Raw genomic sequence first — 25456 nt, forward strand, 5'->3', positions numbered from 1 at the left:
ACCCCTCGCAAAACTGGAGTCAATGGGAACCAGGGGAAACCCTCCGCTGGTTGGAGTCATACCTGGCACAAAGGAAGATGGTTGTGGTGGTTGGATGTCAATCTTTTCAGCTCCAGGACATCTCTGCAGGAGGTCCTTAGGGTATGGAATCATAGGATCCCAACAGTGCAAAAGGAAGCCATTAGGTCCATTGAGTCTGCACCGACCATCTGAAAGAGCACCCTATCTCCATAACCCCATCTAACCTTTGGACACTAAGAAGCAATTTAGTATGACATATACACCTAACCTGTACATCTTTGGACTGTGGGAGGAAACTGGAGTACCTGGAGGAAACACTCACAGATATGGGGAGAAGGTGTAAACTCCACATAGATAGTCACTAAAGGTCAGAATCGACCCCAGGCCCTTGTTGCTCTGAGGCAGCAGTGGTAATCACTTTGCCACCATGCCGCCCATAGTGTTCTAGGCCCAGCCATCTTCAGCTGCTTCACCAATGGCCTTCCGTCCATCATAAGGTCAGGACAATGTTCAGCACGACTCCTCAGATAATGAATGAAGCAGTCCATGCGCAAAAGCAACAAGACCTGGACAATATTCAGGTTTTGGCTGACAAGTGGCAAGTTACATTCGCGCCACACAAGTGCTAAGCAATGACCATCTCCTAAAAGAGAGGGTCGAACCACCGTTCCTTGGCATTCTATGGCATTACCATCGCTGAAATACCCCATTGTCAACATCCTGGGGTTAACATTGACCAGAAACTGAACTGGACTGGCCATATGAATACTGTGGCTACCAGAGCAGGTCAAAGGCTAGGAATCCTGCAGCGAGTAACTCACATCCTAACCCTCCCAAAGCCTGTCCACCATCTACAAGGCACAAGTCAGGAGTGTAATAGAATACTCTCCACTCACCTGGATGAGTGCAGCTCCAACAACACTGAAGCTCAGCACCATCCAGGGCAAAGCAGCCCACTTAACTGCGATCCCTTCCACAATCATTCACTCCCTTTACACCAATGAACATTAGCAGCCGTGTTAACCATCTACACGATGCACTGCAGGAACTCACCAAGGCTCCTTAGGCAGAACCTTCCAAACCCATAATACACCTAGAAGGACTAAGGCAGCAGATACCTGGCAACAACGCCATCTGGAAGTTCTCCTCCAGGTTACCCATCGTCCTGACTGGGAAATATATTGCCATTCCTTCACTCTCACTGGGTCTAAATCCTAGAACTGTGGGTGTACCGACATCTCAGGGGCTGCAGCGGTTCAAGAAAGCAGCTCACCGCTAACTTCTAAAGGGCATCTAGGGATGGGCAATAAATACTGACCAGGCCAGTGAAGCCCACATCCCGTAAAAATATGTAAAAAAACACATTGTGTAAACTACTTTTCAATCCTTTTAATTCCATTTGTGGAAACTTTGCATTTGGGCCCACATGCTACTGTCTCAATTGCCAATATACATCATCATTAACATTATCATAATCTGGAAGGCCTAATGACATAACCTCTAAATAATCTCAACTGTGTTCAAAATAACTTGAATGGCTGAATCCCTTCTTCATACTTGTGAATCTACAATGCTCCTTTTCCATTCCTCCTATAATGGAATGTCTAAAACTGGAAGCAATCATCCACCCCAGTTAACTTAAGATCTTCTACATGCTCAAAGTTGCCTCCTCGAATCATTATTACTTTTAAGGAGCAAATTAGCATGTCCAATTCCACCTACCCTGCACATCTTTGGGTTGTGGGAGTGAGACCCACGCAGACAGAGGAAGAGTGTGCAAACTTCACATGGACATTGACCGGGGCCGGGATTGAACCTAGGTCCTCAGCGCGGTGAGGCAGCATTGCTAGCCACTGAACAACCATGCTGCCCACCTTCATAGAATCATTAAAGTTTCTAGCATAGTTATAAGTTGTTTGGCCTTCAATATTTGTGCTTTTATTTGCTCTCTGATCAAGCAATCAGTAAATATTCCTTCTGCCCCATGTGGCATATGTAGCCCTGTGTCTTGCTTATAATATTAACCCACATTAATAGCTGCAATGGTCTCTATCTCAATCACTTCCTGAGGCTGTTGCTTTTTTTAACCTGCTATAAATATGGCAATCAATGAGGTTGCCCTTCTTTCTTTTGATATCAATATTATATTGCTCAGAGTCACTAGGTATCAAATGATACCACCACACGGTTCAACCGGATATCGATCAAAGAGCCAAACACCAGTTAGTTAGTTCAAGATCAATGGTACTTTATTTACACACAAGATTAATCATTCAACATAAATACTACTAGTTGAACTACACCTAACAACTATGACAACCTGTACTTAACTTCAGGCACCCGCTTAGGCCAGAGGAACAGTGACTTTTGTTCGATTCTGTATCTACTGGGTCTGGAGAAGTAACTGCTGCTCAGCTGGGCTCATCCGTGTGGTAGCGGGCGTTGAACTTGCTTCTGGTGGTGCTGCAATTGTTGCCAGAATGCTAGGTCCAAGAGAGGCTGAACACTTGGCAGTGTCTCTCTTTATCCCTGGGGATTTTCACGCTCTTTTGAGCGGTCCTTCGGTTTGGACCCCACTAATTGGGTAGTTCTTCATCACTGTTCGATCTGAGCCAGTAAAGGGGCGGATGCCTTGATGGCTGGGCGTATCCGAAGCAGTCATTGACCCTGTTGTTTACGCTTCCTGAGTACAGGGAGTGGCAACGAAATGTCTGGCATTGTATCGGTTACTCAAGTATCAGTCCTTTGTTTTACGGAGATGGGCCATCAAAATGCTAATCGGTTGGGGGGGTTTCGATGCTGTCTGGATTCTTTGCTCACAAATATACATTCAGGCTCTGTGCCTGCCTGAATCTTGCATTGTCCATATTTCCCGTTATGCTTTGCAAATGTTATGCTTTGCAAACGTCCAGATGGCTACAGTCCGCCTTCTTGATCCTCAACGCGAAGCGTGAAGGATCACACTACTGGATCTTCTCCTGTTTTCTGGTGTGCCGGATACCCTCAATCAAGGACAGGTTCTATCCTACTCTGTCCTGTGGGTCGAAACATTTACCTAAGTTTTCCCTAATACAACAGGTATTTATAAAAATTCAAAGGGGGCACTATAACATTCGAACATACATTTCAGTTTCTTTACACAAAAGGAGAACCTCTAACTGTCCTTAACTAAAGTACACTCATGCTGCTATCTAATAATCAAAGGAACTTATATTATAGTACAAAATAGACAATAGCAGCATCACATTCCTACTTATGTCAATTTACAGAGAACCTAATTTTATTTTTAAAAAACTACGGAATTTATTAGGGAGAAAAAAGTTCAAAAGGAGTGTGGGGTCTGCTGAAGTCCGAGAAAGGGGGCTCTGAGTGTGTATACTGGAGGGCGGGAGGCTCTCCTTCACCATTTCCGAAGTCTGATCGCCTGGATGACACTGCAAAGTATAGCTATAATCTATAGGGCTTCTACCGTGTATGAAAAGGAATACCACTTTATGATATTACCACACCTTGTGGGTGTATCAGTGGCTGTGTCTACGTGTGGTGTAGTGTCCGGGCTCGGGGTATCGTGTTGGGTGGTCAAGTTCAGGGCCTGTGTGGTGAAGGGTGTCGGGTCCGCTAACGCGTGCAACTGTATTGATCCAACGACGATCATGATGCAGATCATCAGGTCCGTCTTCATCTTGTCTGTGTCTTCCTCTGTCTCTAGTATATTTGTATCTCCCTGGGGGTACAAACATAATATCTGTTATTATCTTGGTGTTTAATATCTCGTTTGTCTGTCTATTTCACCTTAATGTCAATTTACCATTTAGAATGGTCACCATATGTGACTCCCTTTTTTTTAAACCAACCATTTGGGAGACAAGACATCCGAAAAATAATTCTGTCACGGTGCGAGCATCCTCGCAGCCTGTGTTTGATGGGCTGAGTCGGCGGACAATTTCTCCGTCCAGTGCAAATTTGTTTCAACCAAGTGTGTTCACATGTAAATAGCAGGTGGAAGGGTCGCCGGAAAGGAAATAAAAGTTGTGGCAAAATGCATACTTTAAACCACATTTTTAAAAGAACAGTAAAAGATTTTCGAAAAGAATTTTCCGAATGGGGTGCGCATGAGCAGGGCAAGAATGGGTGGAATCCCCGGGTAAGGCAGTGATCAGTGCCATTGCTCCTCTACCCGAGCTTGGCTGACCAAATGCATAGGGCGTCCTCAGGCAGGCGGGGACCAGTGCCGTTACTCCACTGCCTGAGTGACCTTACAAGAACGGTAAGAATTTGAATATTTATGGACTTTCAACAAACTTGTGCCTTTAACTGCCATGTGGTGTCAAGGGAGTAATCATAACTGGATCAAGAAATTTGCATGAGAGCGACAAATAAAGTCATATGAGAGAAACATTCAACATTAAAGAACAAACTAAAGAAGAAAGCGGGCAGGCTCCATCAGGGAATAGGACACCGTAAATCTCAATTGGTTCCTTCCTCTCATCATCTGTACACCTCAGGGTTCCATTCCAAAAAGGGTCTTAAAGGGGTTAGCATGGTGTGAGTCAGACTCGGAGTCATCATCATCTCCCAGTTGCCAAACTCGTGACTGGAGTTTCTGTGCCAAAGCAGCGTGGGCCGATGTGGGATCCATCTCGACGTTTCTTATCAGTCGATAAGGAATTGTCACCGTGCCATTGTTTCGTATTCTGTAGGGGTAAGGGGGTGTCACTATCGTCGCGCAGTGGGTCAGGTTCTGGTGACGGCAAATAAATTGTGTCTCAGGGGCCTAACATATCGAGGTCGGTGTCACTGAGGCTGTAGTGACTGGGGCCTGGTCTGTTTTTCCATTGGTCGTGAATATCAGGATGTGGAGATGCCGGCGTTGGACTGGGGTGAGCACAGTAAGAAGTCTTACAACACCAGGTTAAAGTCCAACAGGTTTGTTTCAAACACGAGCTTTCGGAGCACGGCTCCTTCTTCAGGTGAATGGAAAGGCTTGTTCCAGAAATGTTTAAAGAGACACAGTCAGAGATGCCCCGGAATGCGAGCACCTGCAGGCAATCAAATCATCAAAGAAGCAGAGAGAGAGGTAACTCCAGGTTAAAGAGGTGTGAATTGTCCCAAGCCAGTTCAGTCGGTAGGCCTCTGCAAGTCCAGGCTTGTTGGTGGGGGCCGAATGTAATGCGACATGAATCCCAGATCCCGGTTGAGTCCGCATTCATGCGTGCGGAACTTAGCTATAAGTTTTTGCTCAGCAATTTTGCGTTGTCGCGTCTCCTGAAGGCCTCCTTGTAGAATGCTGACCCGGAGATCAGAGGCTGAATGTCCTTGACTGCTGAAGTGTTCCCCAACTGGAAGGGAACAGTCCTGCCTGTTGATAGTCGCACGATGCCCGTTTATTCGTTGTCGCAGTGTCTGCATGGTAATGGCAGTGGCAGACAACGAAGACCCGCCCACTGGCAACCCAATCCAGCCTGTGCGACTCGACCAATGTAGTCTACCTCATACGCTGCAGGAAAGGATGTCCCGAAGCGTGGTACATTGGCGAGACCATGCAGACACTGCGACAACGAATAAACGGGCATCGTGCGACTATCAACAGGCAGGACTGTTCCCTTCCAGTTGGGGAACACTTCAGCAGTCAAGGACATTCAGCCTCTGATCTCCGGGTCAGCATTCTACAAGGAGGCCTTCAGGAGACGCGACAACGCAAAATTGCTGAGCAAAAACTTATAGCTAAGTTCCGCACGCATGAATGCGGACTCAACCGGGATCTGGGATTCATGTCGCATTACATTCGGCCCCCACCAACAAGCCTGGACTTGCAGAGGCCTACCGACTGAACTGGCTTGGGACAATTCACACCTCTTTAACCTGGAGTTACCTCTCTCTCTGCTTCTTTGATGATTTGATTGCCTGCAGGTGCTCGCATTCCGGGGCATCTCTGACTGTGTCTATATAAACATTTCTGGAACAAGCCTTTCCATTCACCTGAAGAAGGAGCCGTGCTCCAAAAGCTCGTGTTTGAAACAAACCTGGTGAATATCAGGAGCATTCGTTGTGGTTTCGCTGTCGCTATCACTACCGCTGTCGCTAGCGGCCAAATCAAGTGTGAGTTTGAAATTCGTCTCTGGGGGCGGAGTTGAGGTCGTGTCTGTGGACGTGCTGTCCTGGCTGGGGGAAGGCTGGATTGGGTTGCCAGTGGGCGGGTCTTCGTTGTCTGCCATTGCCAGTAAAATGTGGTGTGAGTGGCTGCACTGCGTTCCATAAACCTTAAGCTGGTTTATATGGAACCATCCTGATTTTCAATTTGGATATGTGATCTTGTAAACTGAGGGGCTTACTTTATCGGAAATTGAGTAGGGTCCTGCAAATGTGGGGGAGAGGGATGAACTAGGATTGTACAGGGAGATCATGAATTGCTGTCCGACTGTATACTCTATCGGGTGTACTGTCGTATCAAAGCAGGGCTTACTCTGCTTTCTTTTAGCGCCTAGTCGAACAGCTGCAGCGAGCTGTGCTGCTTTAATATTCTCCATTATGTTTTGGACCGCTTTTTCGTGGGTAAGGGCGGCGAATGTGGGGCTGGCCAAATCAAGTCCAAATAAATACTCGGTACCCTTCATGGGTCGTCCGGTCATGAGGGTATGAGGGGTGTATACTGTCAAACTCGACACCGTGTTCCTAATGAACATCAGTGCGAATGGGAGCACTGTGTCCCATGTTGTATTGTGCTGCTGTACCATCTTCCCAAGTGTTGCCTTTAGGGTTCGATTCATGCGGTCCACAATGCCGCAGGACTGAGGGTGATAGGCAATGTGAAACTTCTGTTTTATTCCGAAAATCGTCAGGACGTGTTTCATTACTCTGCCTGTGAAGTGCGAACCTTGGTCCAACTCAATACTACGGGGGAGTCCCCATCTAGTAAAAATGTGCTCTGTTAGAATTTTTGCTGTTGCTTTGGCCGTGTTTGTTCTTGAAGGGAATGCTTCTACACATTTTGTGAAGGTGTATATGACGACTGACACATATTTAAATCCTTTTCAGCAGGGGGGGGGAGGGGACCAATATAGTCTAACTGCAAGTTCGTCCATGGGCCATTAACAGGGCGGGTGTGCCTTAGCTGACCTTTCTTTGCATATCTGTCCAGGTTGTTCTGGGCGCAAATCAAACAATTCTCAATGTAGTGGGTTACATCAGTTTTTAAATCGGGCCACCAACAGAGAAGTTTGAGGTGGGCAAGGGTGGATTCTATCCCTTGGTGTCCGTGTCCGTCATGGAATTAACAAATAACCTGGTTCCTGTCCTGGGTGGGGACCACATGAATACCATCCTTTAATATGATTCCCTCGTGTATCGTTAAAGTGTCTTTGAACCTATCATAGGGAGCCGGGAAGTCTCCTTTTAAAATTTCCTTTAGCGTGTCATCTTCCTTCTGTGCCTGCGCCAAATCTTGGATATTGGTCTGTGAGACGTGGACCGCATGTACTGGGGCACTCTCAGGGGGTTGCCAAAAGTGGCCATGTTGTGAGCCTGCTTTCACACCGGGTGCGGAGGAACGATGGTGGCTTCTAACTTTTATGATTTTGTATTTTCGACCTTTCGCTGTCTTGAGAATGTGTTTTAGTAATGGTGCTGAGGATAGGGGTTTTTCGTCGGCGGATATAAATCCTCTAGATTCCCATAGGGGCAAGAATACAAATTGTCCGAATATATGTCTGCTGGGGTCGGGAACGAATCTGGGTGCTGCACAATGTAAGCAATGGCTGCTAACCTGGCTGCCTGCGAACCTAAATATCCAGACAACTTTACCGAGATCTAAACGCGTCCCTGCGCGTCCTCTACATAAATTCCACATTCTGTCATCCTTTTACCATCTAGAACTGTGGAGGAGCCATCTACATAATTTTTTAGAGCTTTATCTGTGAGCTGGGTCGTCAGTGGTCGGACGCCTGTCTTTTTCGGTGCCGATTTGGGATCAAAGAGGCCTGTGCTGTGCTTGGGTGCAATGATCTCACACTCATTTGGGGTTCCTGCATATTGTAAATTGTCAGCCAAAAACGTGTGCGTCTTTGTCCTTTTTACCATAATGTTGCATCCTTGTAGGAGTAGGGTCCAGTGCGCTGTGCGAATTTGGCTTACTGTGCCGTCCTTTAGCCTACTGTCTAACAGTAGCTGTGTCGGGGTGTGCTCGGTCAAAATGGTTACGGGGATGAGTCCTGTTATGTATGAGAAGTATTGGACAGCACAAAAAACTGTGAGCAAGTGCCCTTCACAGGCTGAAAATCCCTGCTTTACTGTATCTAAAACTCGTGAGGCATAGGCTATGGGTCCTAAGCGATCCTGCCTTTCCTATAGAAGTACAGCCGACAGGGTTCGGTCGGTGGTCGCTACCTCTATTGCATATCGGGAGTGTGGGTATGGTGCCTGTAAAGCGTGATCCACGGCATCCGTGTGCTGTGGAAGCCATTTCCATGGGGCCTGCTTTTTAAGGAACTCGGACAGTGGGGCTGCTTTTGTGGTGAAACCGCCAATGTGGTTCCTGCAGTAACCAACCAGTCCTAAAAATGACCGAAGTGCTGTAACATTTTGGGGCAGGGACAATTTTACAATTGAATCGATCTGTTTCTGTTCTATCTCACGCTTAGCATGTTTAATGACCGTACCTAAATAAGTGACCTTCTCTTGGAGAATTTGGGCTTTTTTGGTGTTGATTTTGCATCCAATTTCTGTTAGGAGTCCTAATAGTTCCGAAAGAAGCGAAATGTGCTCTTCCTTGGTGTCAATCTGTAGGAGAAAGTCGTCCACATACTGAACGAGGCATTCAGGTTGGGAAAATTTTGCTAATCCGTTCACCAATTGTCTAAAAAATGGAGGGGGAGTTGTGGAAGGCATGTCCACGTGTACTGCTGTCCCTGGAACGTGAACGCAAATTTGTACTGGCATGTTTTGTCCGATGGAATGGACCAAAAGCCATTGCTAATGTCCAAAGCCGTGAAATAATTTTGATTGGAGTCCCTGCTTTAACATGGTCTTGGGACTTGTGGCAACGGTGGGGGCTGCTAACGAGTTCTTTGTTTAATTCTCTGTAATCGATGGTCAGTCGCCATGAACCATCTGGTTTTCTTACGGGCCAAATCGGGGCATTGTTCTTTGAGGCTACGGGCCGAATTACTCCTTGGTCCAAGAAACTCTGGATTACTTTAGCTATCTCACCCTCGGCTTGCTGTGGAAAACCGTATTGTTTCTGGGGCTTAGGATTGGGACCTGTAAAGTTGACCATTCCCGGAATTTTACCGCAGTCGTGCTTGTGCGAGTCAAACGATGCTTTATGTCTCTTCAAGACTTCTCTAACTGTTTTGCCTGTGGTAATGGTTTGTGGATCAAACCAGTACTCTCCCACTGAGCTAATCCTGTGTGCATAGCCTCCTACTGGGAGCGTGGCGGGGGCTCGCGCTGCTTAGCCATTTTCCACACACATTTATTTATGGGATCGAAAGAAAGGTTGTGTGAGCTCATAAAATCCCCATATTTATCTGGGGCAAATCTACCAAAACGACTGAGTGCTTAGTTTTAATGTTACCGATCTGGATATCCACAGGGATATGTAATGCTGCTGTGAAGCCACTTACGGTGATGGTGTCTGTAGTGGGCCATATATCTCGCTGGTACATCGTGGAGGAGTTTAACGTGGTTCAGGACCCTCCTATGTCCCAAAGGAACTCTACGGGGTGTCCCCGGACTGTGCCTGCAACTACCGGTCTTCCGGACTTGTCCCAACGTGTGTCGCAGACCCAAGTTGGGGATTCCGAACACCGTCAATCAGTGCCGGTTATGGCTAAATTGTCTGCACGGGCACTAACGCTGTGGATAGCTCTGGCTTTGTTCCTGGGGGAGCATTTGTGGGCAAGTTCCGTTGCTGTTTCTGGGGGGCTTGGCATTCTCGGGTGTAATGTCCCTTCTGTCCACAATTGTAGCAGTCCTGCACTTTAGGGTGCTGCGTGTTACTTCTGCCTTCATTTACCTATGCGGGGTCTTGGTGTGCCCTTACTGGATTCATGTTGACGTCTACTCTCTTCTGCTCTGTCTTTTTCTGTAGGGATTGTTCGCAAGCTCTAGAATGTCGCTTCAGTACCCACTCTTCGTTGTGTGCTGGGTCTCAGGGGTTGTAATTCGCACATGACTTTTGTCCTGCCTCCGTGGCATGGGAGACTAAAATATGGGTCCATTTGGCCGTATTGTCTGCAGATAAATGGGCGCGTGTTAAATCACCGAATACTGCGGTGAAGTGGATCCAGAGGCGTCCAGCAAATGCTGTTGGATGCTCTCCCTTTTTCTGTCTGCACCGTCCGACTGGATCTCCTCTATTGTAGCCAATGGTACCCAAAATGGCTGTTTTCATATCTTGGAGACTACCTCTTCCTACCTCTTCGGGAATGGCTGAACTAACCGACGGGTCAAGGCTCATTACAATGAGTTTTACTTCTGCTCGTCCAGACTGTACATGACGGTCTGTTGCCTAACTAGTTCAAAAAAGTGGTGTGGGTCTGACGTGGTGTGAAAGGTTTCTATTTTATCGCGGGCATCCCTTAACTGGGTGATGGTTAGTGGGGTGGTGTACACAAAATCCGGTTGGTTTTCTGTTGTTACTCTACGTTGCGTGGTGATGGGATTCATAGGGTTGGGTGCTGCCTGTGCAGTCGGTGGTGCGGGTGCTTTCCTTTACGGGGCCTGGGGGGCACTATTCTGACTTTCTGGTTCATTCACATATCGTTGGGCCGTTTCATTAAATTCCTGCCAATCAGGGCCATCTTCCTGATCTAACTGTGGGCCAAAGGTATCTCTGAACCCATTCTGAACTGACAGCAGTGATTGCAATCTTGCAATTAGCTGCCCGCACTTAGCATGGTCTACGGAACTCTGCCTCTGTTCCGTGGTGGAACTGTGGAGTGCTCGTAGGGCTGCCTTTAAGTCCTCACATTGCTTTTTCAACTGTTCTGCTTGCTGTTCTGTTTCCTCTCTTACCAAAATCGCACGTTGCGTGTCCTGGTAGGCCTTATCATATTGGATCTGAAAGCTACTTAGGTGGGTGAGACAAGATCGGTGTGCTCGTTTGACATCAGCCATCTCCTTGTCCTTCGCCGCTAGCTGCTCTCGGAGTTGCTCATTTACTCTCTCACACTCACTAACATTTCCCTCTCTCCTCCTCTCCTTCTCCTCAAGCTGCCTACGGAGCTTCCTCACGACCTCCTCTGTGCCCCGCAATTGTTCCAAGCAGGACACGATTGCCATCAGCTTACGAACTCTACTCAAATTCTTCTGTGGATCTTGGTCAGATTATCCCACCAAGTTTGTCCTACACTACCAGGACCTGTTTCCCCATTCGCATAAAACTCAGACCATAGGGGCCATCCTTTCCCCTTTAGGTACTTCCTATTTTCCTCTTCCAATATGGGACTGTTCTGCTCTGTTGGTTGCTGCGACCTCGGGGTCTTGTGGGTGCATAAGGCATTCCATTGCCTTCATTGCCATCTCTACCGTAATCTCTGTTTCTTCTACCGGGAATTTGGGACAGGCAGGGATTAAAACGGTGATGCCAACAGCAGGTACGGCTTAAGCTATTTTCCGGTTTACACAACTCCCGAACTTTTCACGCAACAAAATCTATCGAGGTTACCTTATATCCCTTGTTAGTACGCATGCAAATTACACACTTCCGAATCTTGGCGGTTTGATCGATACTGGTCTTCCGCTTGTGGTTTCTTTTTCCAATTTGGATTTCCAATTCAAACGTTTTTGTGGCTTCTCTCGGAGTGACAGTCACTTCCGGGTCGAGTCCCATCAGATGTCGCCAAGAACTGTTGCCTTTTTTGCCTACTGTAAATGTGGCAATCAATAAGGTTGCCCTTCTTTCTTTTGATATCAATATTATATTGCTCAGAGTCACCAGGTATCAAATGATACCACCACAAGGTTCAACCGGATATCGATCAAAGAGCCAAACACTAGTTAGTTAGTTCAAGATCAATGGTACTTTATTTTCACACAAGATTAATCATGCAACATAAACACTACCAGCTAAACTACACCTAACAACTATGACAACCTGTACTTAACTTGAGGCACCCGGCTTAGGTCAGAGGAACAGTGGCCTTTGTTAGATTCTGGATCTACTGGGTCAGGAGAAGTAACTGCTGCTCAGCTGGGCTCATCCGTCTGGTAGCGGGCGTTGAACTTGCTTCTGGCAGATGGAATACAATGTTGACAAATGTGAGGTTATCCATTTTGGTAGGAATAACAGCAAACGGGATTATTATTTAAAGGATAAAATATTAAAGCATTCCGCTGTGCAGAGAGACCTGGGTGTGCTAGTGCATGAGTCACAGAAAGTTGGTTTACAGGTGCAACAGGTGATTAAGAAGGCAAATGGAATTTTGGCCTTCATTGCTAGAGCGATGGAGTTTAAGACTAGGGAGGTTATGCTGCAATTGTATGATGTGTTAATGAGGCCACACCTGGAGTATTGTGTTCAGTTTTGGTCTCCTTACTTGAGAAAGGACATACTGGCACTGGAGGGTGTGCAGAGGAGATTCACTAGGTTAATCCCAGAGCTGAAGGGATTGAATTATGAGGAGAGGTTGAGTAGACTGGGACTGTACTCGTTGGAATTTAGAAGGATGAGGGGGGGATCTTATAGAAACATTTAAAATTATGAAGGGAATAGATAGGATAGATGCGGGCAGTTTGTTTCCACTGGCAGGTGAAAGCAGAACTAGGGGGCATAGCTTCAAAATAAGGGGAAGTAGATTTAGGACTGAGTTTAGGAGGAACTTCTTCACCCAAAGGGTTGTGAATCTATGGAATTCCTTGCCCAGTGAAGCAGTTGAGGCTCCTTCATTAAATGTTTTTAAGATAAAGATAGATAGTTGTTTGAAGAATAAAGGGATTAAGGGTTATGGTGTTCGGGCCGGAAAGTGGAGCTGAGTCCACAAAAGATCAGCCATGATCTCATTGAATGGTGGAGCAGACCCGAGGGGCCAGATGGCCTACTCCTGCTCCTAGTTCTTATGTTCTTATATTCTGGTGGTGCTGCAATTAGAGGTGGATGTTGCCGGAGCGCCAGGTCCAAGAGAGGCCAAACACATAGCAGGGTCTCTCTTTATCCTTGGGGAGTTTTGCGCTATTTTGGGCGGTCCTTTGGTTTGGACCCCACTAATTGGGTAGTTCTTGATCACTGTGTTCGATCTGAGCCAGTAAAGGGGCGGGTGCCTTGATGGCTGGGAGTCTCCTAAGCGGTCATTGACCTTGTTGTTTACACTTCCTGAGTACAGGACGTGGTGCTGAAATATCTGGGAGTGTATTGGTTACTCAAGTATCAGTGCTTTGCATTACGGAGATGGGCCATCAAAAAGCTAATCGGTTGGGGGTTTCAATGCTGTCTGGATTCTTTGCTCACAAATATACATTCAGCCTCTGTGCCTGCCTGAATCTTGCATTGTCCATATTTTCCGTAATGCTTTGCGAACGTCCGTGTTTCTTGTTGGAAGTGGCCATCCCAGATGGCTACAACGCAAAACTTCAAAGTTTACAAAAGAATATTGGAGAATTGGTAAATCCTGAATTGGTTAAAAGCAAGTTGGGAAATTAAGAAATAAAAGTTTTAGAGAAGTTAGTTAAGCTGGACCCGACTGCATTCACCAAGGATCCTGAGGGAAGTGGGAAATCCCAGGAAGTTATATGTGTCCTTAAGGACTGAAAATAGGCCAGTGTAATACCCATCTTACCCAAGTTGCAAAAGAGGATGATGCTGGATTGCATAATTATGAATCAGATAGTGTATTATGTGCGATGGCGAACGTTTGGGAATCTTTAATTAAAGATGAAATTATTAAATAGTTCAGTAAAGTTTCTTCAAGGTATAAGATATGGTGTTCCATGGCATTCTGTTCTAGGACTCCTGATCACAGTACATCTATGATTTAGACATAGTAATGTCTAAATTTGCAGGTGATATTACATTTGGAGCCATATCAAATAATTTTGAGATTCAAAGGCTGCTGCAACGTTATATAAATAATATGATGGGATGGGCAAAGAAGTACTCGATGGAATTCAAAGTCTACTTTTTTGTTTAACAGGTAATCATTACACTTGGAATGGAAAAAAGTAAAATGATTGAGAGGTTCCGGTTCACAGGACAACAATAGTAACATCTCAATTGTATAAGACCATAAATAGAATAGAATAGTATAGAAACCTTACAGTGCAGAAGGAGGCCATTGGGCCCATCGAGTCTGCACCGACCCTCTGAAAGAAAACCCGACCAAGTTCATTCCCCCGCCCTATCTCTGCAACCCCATCTAACCTGTACATCCTTGGGCACTAAGGGACAATTTTATAATGGCCAAACTGTGGGAGGAAACCCACACAGACACGGGGAGAAAGTGCAAACTCCACAAAGTCAGTGATCCAAGGCCAAATTAAACCCGGATCCCAGGTGCTGTGAGGCAGCAGTGCTAATCACTGTCCACCGTGCTGCCATGGTATATTTTATGGAAAGAAATACAGCATAAGAAAGATATGATGTAATGGTGAATTGATGTAAAATATTAGTAAGATCACTGGAGCACTGTGCACTTAACTGGCATGCTATAGGAAGAATATTGAGCCAACAGAGAGGGTACAAACGAGGTTTATTCACTTGGATATTCCTGGTATAAGGAAATACCTTGCAAAGAAAGATTGAAAAATTGTAGCTGTTTTAGTTAGAACAGTAAAGATTATGGGTTTATTTGATAGATAAATAATGAAAGGATAGAAAAAAATAGTTGTCTAGAACAAGTGAGCGTAAGTATATGATTGATTATAAGAGATTTGGGACAGAAAGCAGGAGAAAATTAATATATACTGATAGTGTGAAATGAACTGCTAGCAGTAGTGATTGAAACATAAACTCACATGTTAACATTTTAGAATGGGTGGTCATCTGGAGCTGCCTGGATGCTGACTGGGAGATGTCAAAATTGTGAGATTAAGTATAGACTGAATAGTGTTCTGAGACTTGAGTTCATGTTCTTCTAATTATTACTGTGAGAAAACATTTTCTTTTCTTTTTTTATTTGACACTTAAGGTGAGGATGAGGATGAATTTGAATTGTTCATGCTGCCACTAACTACAACATTTGAAACCCTGACACAGCTCTTCAACAGTAATTTCAAGGAAGGTGAGGCCAAGGTATGTTTGTCTTCATTATTTATCAGCCAAAATAAATCTAAGGTGTTGCCATGTACATGTCCATTTACCCCATTTACTATTTTAAAATAGTCCAAATGCTGCTGTAATTTAAAGGTTACATTGACTACTATTGTATGAACCACTTGGGCAATAAAAAGCCATGTGTAAATGTCAAGCTCTCAAGTCTCCAGAGGTAATGAGAGTTGTGTAAATGTGTAAGCTATGCATCAATATTCCCATCAAATCCAATGTGCTTCTATGTGTGTGCTATCAGCCTTAAATTATAAGTATGGATATTACTTTTTTGTTTTGATCTTGGATTGAATTTAAGATTGCACATCCTCATGTAGATACAATCGTCCAATGGAAATTGATTCATAACCCAAGTTTCCCTGTGGTGATTTGATACACACTATTCAGTATGGCACGTGCGGTAGTGCCCATTCTTCCTCTTCCCCCAAATGTAGGATATCTAAATCTGACAGAAAGATAACTAACGTTGCCTGAGGTGGGCAGGACTCAAAGGGCATTTAAAAAAGCTCAGGACTTGCAACCTTTTAAACAGGAGACCTGTCTCAAATGTGAACCTGATGGAAGGGCTGGGAGCTGAGGAAGTGAGTAGCCACATTTACTCTCAGGCAAAGAGCCCAGAGCCGTTGGACCTGCTTCCCCAGTACTCGGGCACTCTCAGGTGGGGGTGGGGCACTCTCAGCTGGGGTGGGCCGCCATGGGAGGGGGGGGCGCTGGGGCAGGGGGCAACCGCACGCAGCTCCACCATGCCAACCCCTGCGTGTGTACCTATTCCGTGAGGCAACTGTCATGAGAATGTCGCTTTAAGAAATGTTTGGCTGCTCATGTTACTGCAGTGATGTCAGAGTGTGGGTGGAGCTGAGCTCTGGTTCTGATTTTTTGTTTCACTTTGAGAAAAGCTTGGGTGTGTCTGTCTTTTTGGTTTCGTTTTTCAGTGTGTTGCAGCTGAAGTCAGACAAAGCAGCTGTATTGCTGTTCTCTCTGCCATGAAGGACTATCTCTTGATCATTTGGTGAATTCAGAATTATAACTGTTCTCAATAGTGAATGTGAACCTAATGTGCTCCTGTTTAAAGGTTTGTTAAGTCTTTTGGATGTTAAAAGGACAGCTTAAAGGATTAATTTGTGTTGTATTCTTTAGGGGTTATCTTTGAATTAATGGTTGCTAAGATATTCACTGTTTGTTTTAAAAAGGTTAACTTGTGTTCATAGAATAAACATTGTTTTGCTTTAAAACATACTTTTCCATTTCTGCTGTACCACACCTGTAGAGTGGGCCGTGTGCTCCCCATACCACAATCTATTAAAAGTTGTAGATCAGGTGAACTCCATGATACACTTGGGGTTCTCTAAACACTGGCCATAACACAACGCTTGTCCCTGCCCATCTGACCCAGCGACCACCGATAATCCCCACCGACTGCTGAGGCCTCTGGCCATGCAGCTGAAGGCTTTTGCTGAATTGGCACCATTGGCGGCCACCATCTCCACTCCATGGTACGGGCCCTGGTTTGCACCCAGCGCCCCCTCCTCACGCACGTTGCCCATAGGGCTCTAAGGTTCACCCCAGGACGGAGGGACAGCTGGTTCAAGCTCCGGCTGCCCCTGCGTCATCTGTCTCTGCCAGCCCTGGTGGCTCCCCGATGTCTGCACCATGGCGTCGGCCCACTCTGTGATGCTCCTCAGTGATTGGGTAATTCTCTGCAGTGCACTCTGCAATGCCCATCTGAGGGCAGCACCTCATCAAGGTCAGCCTTATGCTGGGTCACATCCCTCAGCGAGTCAGATATTCTGTTGAGGCCCTCAGCCATTGCCATCACTGACTGCACGACGCCTTGGACACCTTCAATCATTCTGCCGACGTCGTGTACCAGGCTCCACAGCAGTCGCCACCCTAGCAGTGTTAGCCTTGGTGCCGCGCATTGCCGGCGCCATCCACAGCCTCTGGGACTCCTCCAATCAGCTATGGAGCTGCTGACATCTGCCTCTGAATGTCCCGTCCGCTCCTTAACGTCTCCATCAGCTTCGGAATTGCATGTCCCATAGCTCAGCTTCAGGCTGAGATCTTGGGATTCAGCAGACCTCTGACTTGTGTCTCGCCTGGGTGTTACTGCCTCAACCTGATGTATATCAACACTGTGTGGTGCTCACCAGATTGTGCCCCAGAAGCCTGTCCACCAACATCACCCACCGAGGTGTATGTCTCCGTGCCGGTGCAGGGTGGGGATGGCAGCTGTGATGCCTCAGTCATGGCATCCAAGGAGCTCTCCTCAGAGATGGTCTCATGGGAGGCAGGGGAATGAGGCCACCCCAGATTGGCGATCCCGTCGGTTGTAGGACCTGCGGGAGAATGAACACGTAATAAGTGGGAGGGATGGGCCAGTCTGCATAGCAATAACAACTCACGTGTGACAGGTCCTCCCACCCGGAGGAGGGCCTGGTGGATCCTCACCTCTGCGGCCTACACCAAACTCCGCATTGGTGACCGCTCTGTTCTCGGCCACCCCATTACCTCCAGGGCCCTTTCCTCAAAGGTTGTGAGGATTCTTATGACCGGCACCCTTCCGCCAGTCTGGGCCCTCTCCTGGCGATTGTGGGAGAGCTTCTCTCGCGGAGACATAGAGAGGGCATTGTTAGCCGCATGAGTGATTCATGATGGGGCAGGGTGGTGAAGGAACGATTGGGGGTGTTGAAGGGATAGGGGTAGTGACGGGAGAGTTGGGGGCCGCATAGAGGGTTGGGGTGCTGGATGCTCACGTGGGAGTGGAAAGGTCTCGAGCCGGGAGGGTTTGCAGGCATTGAAGTCAACTCACCCATGCACCCATGCTGTAGGCCGCCGACCTTCTTGACACAGGGGGCCAGTCCTCCTGGCCACGCTTCCCGAGCTTGGGGGAACAGGACATCTCTCCTGGTCTCGACCACATCTGTGAGCTTCCCCAGATCCGCGTCCCCAAATTTTGGGGCGGTCTTCAAGGCGCCTTGGCTGCGAGGTGAGAATGGTTGGCTGTGCAAGTGCTCTTTAAATGTTGTTTGACCTTGTAAGCAGGCGAGGGGGGCTGGCAAGCCCAGTCCCGTAAAATTAGCTGGCGCATCTTCATTTGCAGCTTGAAGCCCGTGGTGTCTCATTAAGTGGACCAATTAACATTGAATAGCGTTCCCAGCCTCACCGGGATGAGCGCTGGGAAGCTCGCGGTAGTTCCCACTCGCTGCCACACTTAGAAATCATTCCAGAGAATCGCACCCTTTGTCTTTAATTCAAACTGGAGAGATCAATGATGACCTCGGGTTTTTAAAATGTTTTTATTGACTTTTCATATTTTACATCCAGCAATCAATAATTTACAAATTACAAAACCACGTCAAAAATAAGGAACCTCACACATATATTTATAATCAAGTGTCTTCACTGCAACTGTGGCCAAGACCCCCCCTTTAGTCATAGAATCATAGAAGTTACAGTGCAGAAGGAGGCCATTCGGCCATCGAGTTTTGGAAAGAGCACCCTACTTAAGCCCACGCCCCACCCTATCCTCATAACCCAGTAATCCCACCTCACCTTTTTTAAGGGTGATTTAGCATGGCCAATCCACCTAACGTGCACATATTTGGATTGTGGGAGGAAACCGGAGCACCCGGAGGAAACCCACGCAGATATGGGAATAACATGCAGACCCCGCACAGACAGTGACCCAAGCCGGGAATCGAACCTGGGACCCTGGAGCTGTGAAGCAACAGTGTTAGCCACGGTGCTACCGTGCTACCCACACGGTATACATATTTTACAAACTCCAACTTTGCCAAAGCACATATTTACAAGTGTCTATTTACTGTTTGGTTTCGGCCTTAACTTTCCCTCTGCGGCTTTGTCCCTTGCTCCTCACGTTCTTTTCTGCGTGCCTTCATCCCCCCTTCCTCCTCCCTGCCCCTCTTTCCTTCCCCGACACCTTTCCTTTTCCTCTCTGTCCCGTAGCTCGTTGGCCTCTCCCTCCCCTTACTCTACTGGTTCCTGGCTACGAACAGGTTTTGAAACAAATTGGGGAACAGCTTCCAAGTCCTGTGGAAGCCTTCTTCCGATTCACAGACAGCAAATTTTATCTTCTCCAGCCTGGGAATTTCCTCCAGGTCGGACAGCCAGTCTGCAGCCTTTGGGTGTTGCTGTCCAGCACCAGCTGAGCAAGATTTTCTGGCGGGCAATCAGGGAAGCAAAGGCTAGGGCGTTGGCCCCCCTCCCCAGGGAGAGTTCTGGCTGCTCTGATACCTACCCCAAGGACAATCACCTTTGGGCAGGGCTCCACCTTACTCCCACAACCCTGGATGGACATGGCCTCAAGGAAGGTAGTCCAGTATCTGACAAGTCTGGAGCATGCCCAGAACGTGTGGGTGTGGTTGGCCAGGCCTATCTGGCACTGTTTACACTTGTCCTCCATGCCCGGAAAGAACCCACTCATTTTAGTTCTGGTTTGGTGTGCTCTGTGCGCCACCTTTAGCTACGTTGAGGCAGCACGGTGGCGCAGTGGGTTAGCCCTGCTGCCTCACGGCGTCAAGGTCTCAGGTTCGATCCCGGCTCTGGGTCACTGTCCGTGTGGAGTTTGCACATTCTCCCCGTGTCTGCGTGGGTTTCGCCCCCACAACCCAAAGGGCAGGTCATGCCTAACTAATTTAGTGGAATTTTTTGAGGACATTACCAGTGCAGTAGATAACGGGGAGCCGATGGATGTGGTATATCTGGATTTCCAGAAAGCCTTTGACATGGTGCCACACAAAAGGTTGCTGCATAAGATAAAGATGCATGGCATTAAGGGTAAAGTAGTAGCATGGATAGAGGATTGGTTAATTAATAGAAAGCAAAGAGTTGGGATTAATGGGTGTTTCTCTGGGTGGCAATCAGTAGCTAGTGGTGTCCCTCAGGGATCCGTGTTGGGCCCACAATTGTTCACAATTTACATTGATGATTTGGAGTTGGGGACCAAGGGCAATGTGTCCAAGTTTGCAGGTGACACTAAGATGAGTGGTAAAGCGAAAAGTGCAGAGGATACTGGAAGTCTGCAGAGGGATTTGGATAGGTTAAGTGAATGGGCTAGGGTCTGGCAGATGGAATACAATGTTGACAAATGTGAGGTTATCCATTTTGGTAGGAATAACAGCAAACGGGATTATTATTTAAACGATAAAATATTAAAGCATGCCGCTGTTCAGAGAGACTTGGGTGTGCTAGTGCATGGGTCACAGAAGGTTGGTTCACAAGTGCAACAGGTGATTCAGAAGGCAAATGGAATTTTGTCCTTCATTGCTAGAGGGATGGAGTTTAAGACTAGGGAGGTTATGTTGCAATTGTATAAGGTGTTAGTGCGGCCACACCTGGAGTATTGTGTTCAGTTTTTGTCTCCTTACTTGAGAAAGGACGTACTGGTGCTGAAGGGTGTGCAGAGGAGATTCACTAGGTTAATCCCAGAGCTGAAGGGGTTGGATTATGAGGAGAGGTTGAGTAGACTGGGACTGTACTCATTGGAATTTAGAAGGATGAGGGGGGATCTTATAGAAACATTTAAAATTATGAAGGCAATAGATAGGATAGATGCGGGCAGGTTGTTTCCACTGGCGGGTGATAGCAGAACTAGGGGACATAGCCTCAAAATAAGGGGAAGTAGATTTAGGACTGAGTTTAGGAGGAACCTCTTCACCCAAAGGGTTGTGAATCTATGGAATTCCTTGCCCAGTGAAGCAGTTGAGGCTCCTTCATTACATGTTTTTAAGGTAAAGATAGATAGTTTTTTGAAGAATAAAGGGATTAAGGGTTATGGTGTTCGGGCCGGAAAGTGGAGCTGAGTCCACAAAAGATCAGCCATGATCTAATTGAATGGCGGAGCAGGCTCAAGGGGCCAGATGGCCTACTCCTGCTCCTAGTTCTTATGTTCTTATGTTCTTATGTGCAGGGTAGGTAGATTGGCCACGCTAAATTGCCCCTTAATTGGAAAAAATGAATTGGGTACTCTAAATTTATTTATTTTTAAAAACCTTTAGCTACGTTAGGCTTAGCCATGTACATGTGGAAGTGAAGTTCGCCCTGTGCAGTGCTTTGATCCAGAGTCCTCCCCTATCTCTATGCCTAGTTCCTCCTCCTATTTTTTCCTTGTCTCGTCTAGGGGGAGTGCACCTCCTCCAACATTCGCTCGTACATGGCCGCGTAGTTTCCCTTTCAAAGGTTGCCCGTGTCCAGCAGTTCGTCTACTGACGAGTGTCCTGTTTTCTGGGGATATGTCGTTGCTCTGGGGTGATCGCCAGTGGCTCAGTTGCCAGAGCAAATAGCAGTGAGGATCCCTGCCTCATGCAGTTGTACAGCCAGAAGTGTCAGTACACTCACCATGGGAGCACTGTGCAGTAAGGAGGTGAACCCTGGATCAAACCCAAACCATTTCCAGTATCTCTATGAGGTAATTCCGAAGGCCTAGTGTTCTCTCCCTGGATGGGTCATTATCACGTTCAGCAGGTACCTGATGTTCGATGTTAGCTGCCTGCCTTTGATAAAGCCCGTCTGGTCCTCCGCGACTACCTCTGGCATGCCGCCATTCCAGGGCCTTCGCCAGGTCTTTGCATCTATGTTAAGTAGTGAGATGGGCCTTTCGGACCCGCACTCAGTTGGGACTTTGTCCATTTTGGGTATCGGCAATATTGAGGCTTTTGCCAGAGTTGGTGGCAGGGTGCCCCTTACTAGCGAGTCTGCAAACATCTCCCTCAAGTGCGGGGCCAATGTTGATGCAAATATTTTGTAGAAGTCAGTCGGGAATCCATCTGGCTCCAGCGCCTTGCCCACCTGCATGGAGTTGATGCTCTCCATGACTTCTCCCAGTTCTAATGACGCTTCCAGGTACCACTTCTTGCCTTCTCCCATGACTGGAATGCCCAGTCCGTTAAGGAGCTGCTTCATCTTCAAGTCCTGCTCTGGAGGCTCTTGGTAGAAGGCTGTGAAGGCTTTGTTGATCTTCTCTGGTGCAGTGACTAGCCTGCTGCTTCAGTCTTTTAATGAGCTATGTCTTTCATGGCTGCCTGCTTTCTCAGCTGGTGAGCCAGCAGGCGGCCAGCTTTGTCTCCATGTTCGTAAAAGGACCCCCCGTGTCTGGCGGAGCTGCCGCACTGTTTTCCCAGTGGAGAGCAGGTCAAAGTCCATTCTCCGCCAGTTCTTCCTCCAGTGTTCCTCTCCACCAGTCGTTCCATGATCAGGGTCGAGGAGTATCGCCTTCCACCTTCAGAATGGAGCTGGCCAGCTGCTGCCTAGCAACCCTCTTCTTCCTATCTTGGCGCGCCTTGTATCAATAATTACTCCCCTTATCATCGCCTTCAGTGGCTCCCAGAACGTGTGGGGTGAGATCTCCCCATTCTGGTTGTTGGTAACGTACCTGTCTGTGGCCTGTGATATCCATTCACAGAATACCTTATTGTCCAGGATGGCCGTGTCCAGCCTCCATGTGGGGGCATTGTGCCTGGCCTGTTTGCAATCTCACATCCACGTGGTATGGAGCGTAATCGGAGATTACAGTTGTGGAGTATTCTCTACCCACTACCCCCATGATGGAGAGTGTTCCATTACACACCTGACTTGTATTTTGTAGATGGTGGATAAGCTTTGAGGGGTCAGGAGGTGAGTTACTCACCGTAGGATTCCTAGCCTTTGACCTGTCCTGGTAGCCACAGTATTAATGTGGCTGGTCCAGTTCAGTTTCTGATCAATGGTAACCCCAAAATATTGATTGTGGGGGATTCAGTGGTGGTAATGCCATTGAATGTCAAGGGACAATGGTTAGATCCTCTCTTGTAGGAGATGGTCATTGCCTGGTACTTTTGTGCCATGTATGTAACTAGCCACTTGTCAGCCCAAGACTAGATAGTGTCCAGGTCTTGCTGCATTTGGACATGGACTGCTTCATTATCTGAGAAACGGTGCTGAACTTTGTGCAGTCACCCGCAAACAACCCCACTTCTGACCTTATGATGGAAGGCAGGTCATTGATGAAACAGCTGAAGATGATTGGGCCTGGGACACCACCCTGAGGAACTCCTGCAGTGATGTTTTGGAGCTGAGATGATTGACCTCCAACCACCACGACCATCTTCCTTTGTGCCAGATATTACTCCAACTAGTGGAGAGTTTTCCTCCTGTTTGCAATTGACTCCAGCTTAGCTAAGGCTCCTTGATGCCATACTCGGTCAAATGCTGCCTTGATATTCTCTTATTGAGCAGTGTGGCCACCTCCCTAGCTCTTGACCCATAGCATGATTGGTAAATCTGTCACATCCAGCTCTTTCTTACTGCAGTCGGTCTTTCTCCCTCACGTGGGTCTCCTGGAGGAATACTGTTTGCTCTCAGAGTTTTTAAATGGGCAAAGACTCGGGACCTTTTCACCGGGCGATTAAGTCTCCTGATCTTCTAGGTTCACCTGAGGAAGGAGCTGCGCTCCGAAAGCTCGTGTTTGAATCAAACCTGTTGGACTTTAACCTGGTGTTGTAAGACTTCTTACTGTGCTCACTCCAGTCCAACGGCGGAATCTCCACATCAGATCTTCCAGGTGACTGTCCTAATAGGGGGTTTCTGTTCCCCCCACTCCTGCGGGGTCAGCCACACTTAGCTTGTGGACAGACCTCTGCACTCTTTGTTTGGGAGCCCTCCACGATGGCTGTTTACGGTGCCCTTGTTTCTGTTGTCGCCATTTGTGATCTATCGTAGCCAGCGTTCTAGCCCCTCTCCACGCCTCAACTTTTCCCCTGGGCCTGTCCGCTCCCTCCCACCCCCATGCCCCTGCGGGCCTTTCCCCCAGCCTCTTGCCCCCTGTTTTGCCCCCCTGCTTTCCTCCAATCTAGAGTTTTCTCCCCCGTCCTTCTGCCAGACATTCTCTCCTGGTCGAGAGTTGTGCCCCCCCCCCCCCCCCCCCCCCCCCCCCCTCCACCCCCCCCGCCCCGAACGTGCTTCCCTTTGCTAGCTTATCTGCTAGTGTGGTATTCCACTCCCCCCGCCCTCCAGGAGCATTCTTTACCTTCCCCTACCCTTTCCCTATTACCCCTTTCTGTACCTTACCGCTCTCGCCCTTCCTTCCTGAGACTCTTAGTCAGACCGACAATGAGACAGATCTTACCCATGCAATTAGTCTCCTTAAACAACAAAAACCAGAGTTTCAGTCCAGTGAGGCGATCCGGCCGCTAAGGTCGATCGCAGTCTTCCTCAGCTCCCTAATTGTCGTCTCCTGTGTCTTGAGTCACCGCTCTGCCTTTTCCAGCATGGCTTGAAAGGGGACTAGTGCCTCCGCTGCCTTCACCGTCACTATCATTTTTAATTTGATGCAGTCTCTGTGCAATAGGCATTTCATCCATTCATTTATCAGGGGGTAGCATTTCATATGCCCTGGCATCCCATCCTGTTCGGGTTCCGCTGATTCCTCATCGCCCCATGTGTTCATCGTCACCTCATTCTTCCTCTCCAGGATTTTGCTGTTTCTGCGTCCTTTCGGCTCCTCAGACTGTTGCCTGACATACCTCGTTCACCGTGGCAGTGTTGGAGGAGGATGATTTTCTTTCGCCATGTTTAGCGGCCTATTCTTTGGCTAAAAGTGCCTAATTTGAAGTTTCCAAGAGGGTAGAGCCAACTTTCACCTGTCCATTCAGCACCAGAATCTGGTGATGACTCAGTTTGACTGACTTGGCTAGCGACCAATGAACTGGCTCAAATGCTGGGCTTTGCCAATAACCAGTGGTGATTGGTTCTGATTTCTCTGGAATGTTTCCCTGTCTTAAGGCTGGGTTGTTTTCTAGTTTTGCTTTTGGTTCAGGTGCTGGAAGAAACATCTCTGATTTTATCTCTGTGATATGAGGATTTGCTCTCAAACTCCAGTGCAAGAACCCCTTTCTCTTTCCCAGTAAGGCTGGATGTCACTTTAGTGAAAGTGCAAAGGATTGAGATTTTAAACTCAGGCTGGCAGTTGGGTTTGATATGAGACAAAGCGTCTTGTGAGAAAAGAAGACTCAAAGGTGGACCTTTGGGTTGAAGGCCCAGTTTTTAAAAAGGCTAAAGTGTCTCTCCCGAAGAAATCCAACTATCTGTGAGTACTGAATGAATGTTGCTGTAAGAAGACCATTGCCAACTGTACACCGGTGGCTTTGATCAATCAGCGAGCTGGGAGGAAAGCCTACGGCAAAG

At 47.4% G+C, this 25456-nt stretch overlaps 1 protein-coding gene across 1 annotated transcript in view; it reads left to right on the top strand.

Annotated features, from left to right (window-relative positions):
• Positions 1-25456, top strand: part of LOC119965026 (ran-binding protein 17-like) — a 1262848-nt gene that overhangs the window by 792092 nt on the left and 445300 nt on the right. Inside the window, exon 19 of the mRNA XM_038795235.1 lies at positions 15141-15244. Within this exon, the coding sequence (XP_038651163.1) occupies positions 15141-15244 (104 nt within the window). The remainder of the gene's footprint in view (positions 1-15140; positions 15245-25456) is intronic.

This window comes from Scyliorhinus canicula, chromosome 4, assembly GCF_902713615.1.
Source record: "Scyliorhinus canicula chromosome 4, sScyCan1.1, whole genome shotgun sequence".
NCBI lineage: Eukaryota > Metazoa > Chordata > Chondrichthyes > Carcharhiniformes > Scyliorhinidae > Scyliorhinus > Scyliorhinus canicula.